Source organism: Nicotiana tabacum, chromosome 19 (genome assembly GCF_000715075.1).
Source record: "Nicotiana tabacum cultivar K326 chromosome 19, ASM71507v2, whole genome shotgun sequence".
Classification (NCBI taxonomy): Eukaryota; Viridiplantae; Streptophyta; class Magnoliopsida; order Solanales; family Solanaceae; genus Nicotiana; species Nicotiana tabacum.
The window spans coordinates 80,361,676-80,370,272 of NC_134098.1; the positions used below are offsets into that span (position 1 = coordinate 80,361,676).

At 40.1% G+C, this 8,597-nt stretch overlaps 1 protein-coding gene across 1 annotated transcript; it reads left to right on the plus strand.

The window, feature by feature from the left end:
• Positions 1–225: 225 nt before the first annotated feature.
• Positions 226–786, plus strand: LOC142173564 (uncharacterized). Its single transcript, XM_075239178.1, has one exon. It carries the CDS (start codon positions 226–228, stop codon positions 784–786), a length of 561 nt encoding a protein of 186 aa, XP_075095279.1.
• The last annotated feature ends 7,811 nt before the right edge of the window (positions 787–8,597 follow it).

The window sequence follows — 8,597 nt, forward strand, 5'->3', positions numbered from 1 at the left end:
ATTGATTGGGCTTTTGAAAACTTCAGTTGGACTCAGACATATGGACATCTAGAAGCAGATTTTCTGGAACCTGGAGTATCTGATCACTCCCCAATTGTAGTTCAATTATGGAAGAGAAGAACTATCTACCCAAAGCCATTCAAGTTATACATGGTGACAATGGACCACAAAGACTTCACTCCTATGGTGAATAGAGTATGGCAACAATAGGAAAGGTAGGATCCTATGACACTCATATGGCTGAAGCTAAAAAGATTAAAAGATGAGGCTAAGGGTCTGAACAAGATTATGGCAAGCTATGAACAGAGACTGATTCAAATAAGGCAGAGTTTGGAATGTGTTCAAGCAGCTCTGGTCATTGATCCCTTTAATCAACTATTGATTGAGCAGGAGAAGCAGAATATGAGTGATTTGGAGAAATGCAGTACAATAGAAGAAAGAATCTTGAGGAAGAAATCTAGAGCAACATGGATTGATTATGGTGAATCCAACTCTAAATACTTCTATGCACTGCTGAAAATAAGGGCCAGCAAGAACAATATTACTTCAGTATATAATGACATGGGAATGAAGATCACTTATCCAAAGGTTGTGGAAAATGAGTTTACTGATTTCTTTACACAGCTAATGGGAAAGGCTAATGGATTAATGCCATGCCCTAATACTAGTATCATAAAGGCAGGCAACTGCCTCACATTACAGCATCAACAGGAACTGATAATGGATATAACTCATGTAGATATTGATGAAGCAATTAGGGATATGCCAAAGGATAAATCCCCTTGAGTGGATGGTTTTCCTATATAATTCTTCACTAAGCAATGGGAGAATGTGAAGTAGGATATATATGAGGCGGTGTTATATTTCTTTCACACAGGGAGAATGATGCCAGCATGGAGTTGTACTGCTATTACACTAATTCCTGAGGTCCCAGCTCCATCTAAAGTGAAAGATTACAGGCCTATAATATGTTGCACTACACTGTATAAGGTTGTTGCTAAGATACTGACTAGAAGAATAAGGAGGGTGATAGAGGTGATCATAGGGAAGTCACAGTCTGTATTCATTGAAGGAAGGAGCATCATTGATAACATCCTATTTAGCCATGAGTTGTTCAAAGGCTATAATAGGAAAGGTTTATCACCCAGATGTGTGCTAAAAATGGACATTAGAAAGGCCTATGATTCATTGAATTGGTAGTTCCTTAGGTGTATGCTAACTGACCTTGGGTTCCCTCAAAAGTTCATCTATTGGATAATGGAATATGTTTCAATTGTGTCCTACTCATTGGTGCTCAATTGTGGCCTTACCAAACCATTCCAGGCCAAGAGAGGATTAGCCAAGGAGACCCCATGTCTCCCTACCTATTTGTCATTGCAATGGAGTACTTACAAAGAGAGATGAATCAACTACCTGACACAAAGTAATTCAAATATCATCCAAGATGCAAAAAGCTGGGAGTGACTCATATTTGCTTTGCTGACGACTTACTTATGTTTTGCAGGGCAAACATAAACTCAGTGACCAAAATGCAGGAAACCTTTCAAAGATTTTTTGCTGCATCTGGCCTTCAGGCAAATGCAGACAAAAGTTCCATGTACATTGCTGGAGTACACCAGGACATCAAAGCCTCATTGCTTAACCTGATAGGATATACAGAGGGATCAATTCCTTTCACGTACCTAGGAGTTCCCTTGTCTGCCAAGAAGTTAAACATTCACCAATGTTTGCCATTAGTGGAGAAGATCATTGAAATAGTTAGTTGCTGGTCAGCAAGGATGTTATCATATTCAGAAAGAGTGCAACTCATTAAGTCTGTGCTATTTGGCATGCAGACTTATTGGGCTCAAATATTCATACTGCGTAGGAAGATTATGAAGATGATTGAAATAATTTACAGAATATTCCTTTGGACTAGCTCAAGTGCTACATCTAGGAAAGCACTGATAGCTTGGGACAAAGTCTGTCAACCAAAAGCAGCTGGGGGATTAAACATTATCAACATGAGGCTATGGAATAAAGCACCAATCCTAAAACAATTATGGGCACTGACAAATAAAAAGGATGCATTATGGATCAAATGGACTCATTGCTATTACATAAAACAGAGGGAAGTTAACACAATGGACACACCTAAGACAGCAGCTTGGGTGGTCAGGAAGATCATAGAAGAAAAGAAAGATTTGTTACAGGGGAGCACAATGCAGACTAGCCTTAATGCAGCATTAGCAGATATGGAGAAGCAAGGCAGATTTCCAATTCAGAGAGCCTATGTTCAGATGCAACCCCAATTTTCAAAGGTTGGCTGGAAGAGTATACATATGCATCCATAGATTCATCCAAGGTTTAAGTTTCATCTATGGCTGGCAATTCATCAGAGGCTAGCCACTGTGGATAGATTACAAAAGTTTGGGATTCATGTACCACTGGAATGTGCCTTTTGTGCTAGGAGCATAGAAATATTTAGTCACCTATTTTTCGAGTGCTCATGTACCAACACAATATGGAATAGAATACTCAAATGGCTAGGATTTACAAGGAGAGTAGGCAGTTGGCAAACCGATATAGAATGGATAAGTAACACAGCTAAAAGGAAAACTGGAATGGTTGCTATGACTTCTTCAGCTTTTGCCATGGTAGTTTACTATATTTGGCGAGAAAGGAATTCCCTCAGATTCAACAAAGGCAGATATGAGGCAGATGGGATATGTAGAGAGATTGCCATACACATGTATGTTCAAGGAAGATCAAATAGCAAATGGCAACTAACTTTACAAGGATTGAACAAGAATCCGTAGAATAGTTGTAATTTGCTTGAAAGTGTAATTAGTATAGCTAACTGTAAATGTAATTAGGAGGCTGGTGGTCAGCATCAACCTGGTTTTGTAAAGACACTTTTTGATGAAATGGAAAGTCTGTTTTAATCAAAAAAAAAAGACAAAATTTCCTATGGCACCTACGCGTGATCTTCACCAGAACCCACCTCGTCGCCAGAGCTATTTGGGCCTTCTTCATATTCAGGTTCGTCGGAGCCCTCAGAGCCTTCTTCATCCTCGGGTTCAGCCGGCTTTTGGCCTCGACCTCAAGCCTTTTCACCTCCTTAGTCTCGCCCGACAGGTTGAAGCCTCGGGCATGGATATCTTCGAGGGTCTTCCTCAGAGATAGCCGCCTAACATACTCGACGGTAGTTTTTAGGCGAGCCGCGACTGCTTCGACATTAGCCCTACACTAGGCCACCATATCTTCAACATCAGCCTTGGTTGCTTCCGACTTGGACCTCGTTATTTTGAGCTCCTTGCTAAGGGGATCCGATTCAGTAATGGCTGAGCCCAGTTGAGCTTGATGGTCCTCGTTTTGACGAGCCCGTGCATCAACCTTCTCTTTTGCCACTTGATAAGTGGGGATTTTGACTGCTTATTAACGCCTTTTATCTTTTGTTTTAGTCTAAAAGTATTGAATTGTGTTCCCGAAACTAATGAAATATACAAAATTGCAGGAGTGCTGGAAGTTGGACTCCCGAGATGAAATCCAACTCAAAAAGGAGTAATCTAAACACAAGGCAATAAAGGACACAGAAGCATGCAATGTGCGGTCCACAGATTCTCATCTGTGGCCGCAAACAAGGAAGAAAAACCCAGCAGACATGTGTGCAAATTGTGGATCGCACCTGAATTGTGCGGCCGCAAGAACTGGGATAGGATCCAAGATCAGAGAGTATGCAAATTTCCAAGTCCCGGGCCTCTGAGAATTGCGGACCGCACAAGAATTGTGCGGCCACAGAAGAAGTGTCTTACGACCGCAGGCATAATTGTGCGGACCACAGAAGGATGACTTGTGACCGCAGACATAATTGTGCGGACCGTAGAAGATTGCCTCGCGGCCGCAGTTTAGAAATGTATGGCCGCAAAACTCAAATTCCTGCCAAGATGAAGAAATCTGCGGACCGCACATGAAATTGTGCGGTTACAGAACCTCCTGAGGGGTATTTTTGTTTTAGATTTTCAGACTTGTATAAATGGAAGAGTTTCACAAAATTATGTCAAGTTTTGACATCGGCAATTACTGTAGCTGTTTTTCTTTGCCTTTTTTGGAAGTTCACTATATTTTGATGTAATTTACAATAGATTTTATTATTTTAAGCTTACATTATGTATTTAATTAGACTTTCTTTTTCTTTTTCTTCAAACCCAAGCATGAGTAGCTAGATTTTTACTAGGGTTGTGACCCAACCCTAGTGTGTAAACCTTATGGGTATCTAATTTAGTGCTTGTTTATGATTGATATTTATTATTTATCCTAATTCATGCTTTAATTTGTGGAATTAATGGTTGCAAACATTAGTTCATGCCTATTTGACTTAGTCTCTACTTGAGAAAGAGAGACTTAGTCTAGAAAAACTTGGCTAACAAGGAATTGGGTCAATCGAGAGATTGATTAACCTAATTAAAGGGTTCAACCTAGAGATAGTAATAACCCGACTTGAGCTTTTATCAACTGTTTTATGTGATACCTATTTGGTCTTGAGAAAGCCAAATTGGGAAAAACCACTCTCTCACCGAGAGGTATTGAGTGGGTAATTTAGAGTTGATAGCAATAATATACCCTGATCAACAAAACAAGCATGAAGGTCTTTATCCCATTAGGCAAACACCTAGGCAATGGTCACAACCCTAGGCTTTTTACCAATTTGAAAAACCTCAAAAATAACTATTCCTAGTCTTCTTTCTTTATTCTGTAAACTTTAGTGTAAAATTAGAAATAGAAACAAAACCTTTTTTGTGGAAGTGTAAATCAAGATAATTCAATCTTGCACATTAGATTATATACTCCTAACTCCCATCTTAGCTCCCTGTGGATTTGACCCCAACTCTTAGTTGGGTTTTATTATTGAAAACGAACATTTCATACATTTTTAAAGGTATGCATTTGGACGCGATCAATTTTTGGCGCAGTTGCCGGGGATTTAAAAACGGTGTTAGTTATATATTTGGGTGTGTTTTTGGAGAATCTTCTTTTCCTTCCGTGTTACTAACTTGTTTGACAAATCGTAGGTACAACCACGGCAAACAATGAGCTCAAAAATATAGCTTTGGGGATGTGGACATTGAGGATGACCAAGTGGATGAGGTTCCTCTTGAACCTCAAGCCAATAGAAGAGGACAAATGCCTCATGACAATGTGCCCGTCCCACCCCCACCTCTACCACGAGCTGCTCCACATCGGGTGCTACCCAATGAAGGATATGTAAGTGAAATAGTCCCTCCCAATATTAGGGCGGGCAACTTTCAAATCACCAACATGATGCTCACTTTGCTAGAGCAACGAGGGTTCTTCACCGGTGCTCCAAGTCAAAATTCATACATATATTTAAAGGGGTTTGTGGACACGTGTTAGGGGAGTATACAAACAAATGTCTTCGAGGATACTTTGAGGCTAAGGCTTTTTCCCTTCTCTCTACGGGGGTAAGCTTTAGATTGGTTGGAACATTTGCCAAACCATTCCATTCACACTTGGGATGAGTTGGCGAAAAAGTTTATTTCAAATTTCTTTTCTCCGGGGCATATGGCTACACTTCGGGATGAGATTCTAGCATTCAAGCAAGAGCCCAATGAACCACTGCATGCGATATGAGAGCGATATAGAACAATGGTCAAGGAATGTCCCAACAACGATATGACGGAAAACATGATTCAACAAACCTTCTATCGTAGGATTAACACGACCAACCAATGTGTGGTGAATCAACTTGCCTATGGAAATTTTATGACTACGCCTTATGCGGAGGCGTGTGAGATTTTAGATGAAATAGTGGAAACATCATCGGTGTGGCAATCCCGAGCTAATTTTCCACAAGGTGATCCCAACGTGATCCACCTTCACAAAGAATTGCATGACCATGAACAAGCCATAGCCGAATTAACTACCACCATGAATCAACTAGCAAAGGCTCAACTTCAACAAGTGCGAAATTGTCACGACCCAAAATCACACCTGTCGTGATGGCACCTATCTCAATACTATACAAGCCGACAACCTCAATAACCATAATTTCTTTTAAGTTTGAAAATACAATAAATAAATTTAAGAGTAAAATCCCACAAATACTGATACAAATACACTCCCAAAACTCGGTGTCACTGAGTACATGAGCATCTAAATGATAACATAGTGTGACTCATAAAAATACTGTCTGGAAATATAGAACAACACAAATACCTGAAAAGGAAAAGAGTCAAGGTCTGCGGACGCCAAGCAGCTACCTCGATAATCTCCAGCAGGTAAAACTCTGAAATCTAGCAGTCGCCGGAAGTACCTGGATCTGCACACGAATTGCAAAGTGTAGTATGAATACAACTGACCCTATGTACTCAATAAGTAACAAGACTAACCTTTGGGCTAAAGGTAGTGACGAGCTCCACAGGTACAAACCAATATACAAATAATAGTAAACAAATGTAGGCATATTCTCAAGTTCAACAGTTAAACTCAATACAAGTAAAATAGATAAATTCTGCATGATATCAGGAATATGACATCCTTATATCTACATGCCAAAATATATCACACTCTCAGAATACTCAATCACTCAGTACTGTTTATGGCCAATCCATCCCAGGGAACTCTATCCCAAATACATATATATCAACTGACAGTCAGTCACTCAGTACCGTACAAGGCCAATCCAGCCCAGGGAACTCCATCCCCATATATATATATATGAATAAGAAACTCCATGCCTAGGGAACACCATCCAGAATATAAATAGATAAGGCAAATCCATGCCTAGGGAACTCATTCCCAAATATAAAGAAACTACGCTCACTGTGGGGGGTGCAGACTCCAGAGGGGCTCCTTCAGCCCAAGAGCTATAATAAGCCAGATCCAGGCATAAATGAATAAAACATGATGCGGTGTGCAACCAGATCCCATAAATATCACTCAAAATCTCCAGTCTCTCGGGCTCTCAATGACATAAAAATCAACCTGACATGATGATATGACGTATCAATGAATGACAACAGAGACGGAGATATGATATGCAAATGATAGATGTGACTGAGTACACAATTACAATTTAAACAAATAATTCAACAGCAACATGACCCATGTGGGTCCCAAAAATATCGGCACGTAGCCTAAACATGATCTTTAATATGAGTCTCAGCTCAATTTCTCCAACACGTGGAGGATATATGGATAATGACATGATTCTTTGATTATACAACTCTACGGAATTTATTTAAGTCACAATTTCTATGGTGCACGCCCACACGCCCATCACCTAGCATGTGTGTCACCTCCAAACAATTCACATAACACGTAATTCAGGGATTCATATCCTTAGAACCAAGTTTAGAAGTGTTACTTACCTAAAACCATGCAAGTTCTTTATTCCAATATGCCTTTGCCTCACAAATCGGCTTCCTGACGCCTTAAATCTAGTCACAATTAATTCGATACAGTCAACACAAATTATAGGAGTTAATTCCATAAGAAAATACTAATTTTCCAGCAAAACTTCAAAATTCAACTCAAAAATTATCAGTGGGGCCCTCATCTCAGAACCCGACAAAAGATACAAAATATAAACGTCCATTCAACCACGAGTCCAACCATATCAAATTTACCAAAATCCGACATCAACTCGACCTCCAAATCTCAAATCTTATTTTCAAACCCCTAGGCCCAATTTCTCGAATTACACATCAAAAACACGTAATCTAGTCAGAATACTCAATGATAATTCAATATTATTGACTAATAATGACCACAAGTGACTTACCTCAAGATTTCCCATGAATTCTCTATGAAACATCGCCTCAACCCATGTTAGAAATGACCAAAAATGGCAAAAGCTCGGAACCCTCTATTTTGTTCACTGCCCAGATGTTCCGCACCTACAAAATTTTTAACCGCTTCTGCGATCATTTTGCTGCTTCTGCGGACTCGCTTCTGCGGTTTTTTCCAGCTTTCACTACCTCTGCTTCTATGACCTTAGTGTCGCTTCTGCGGACTCGCTTATGCGAGGTTCCGTCCGCTTCTGCCGACCTCACGCTTCTGCGATCAACAAGCCGCTTTAGTAGCTTCGCAGATACGGCAAAAGCTTCGTATATGCACACACTGCCCCTCTTCACGCCTGAACACATATGTTATGCCAAGCTCGCTTCTGCGAGCTCGCACCTACGAGAAAATGTCCGCAAGTGCGATTGCACTGGAAGGCAAAATTTTCAGATTTCCTCTAAGTCCAAATTTTGATCCGTTAACCATCCGAATCTCATCCGAGGCCCCCGGGACCTCAACCAAATATACCAACAAGTCGTAAAACATCACACGAACTTAGTTCAAGCTTCAAATCACATCAAACAACGCTAAAACCACGAATCATACCCCAATTTAAGCCTATTGAAAACTAACAAATTCCAACTTCTACATTCGGTGTCGAAACCTATCAAATCAAGTCTGATTGACCTCAAATTTTGCACACAAGTCATAAATGACATAACATACCTATTACAATTTCCAGAATCGGATTCTGACCCTGATATCAAAAAGTCAACCCCCCAGTCAAACTTTCAAACTTTTCAATTTCCTATTTT

What these genes read in the sequence shown, in the direction of transcription:
- LOC142173564 (XM_075239178.1), top strand. Translation starts at nt 226, where the DNA reads ATGACACTCATATGGCTGAAGCTAAAAAGATTAAAAGATGAGGCTAAG.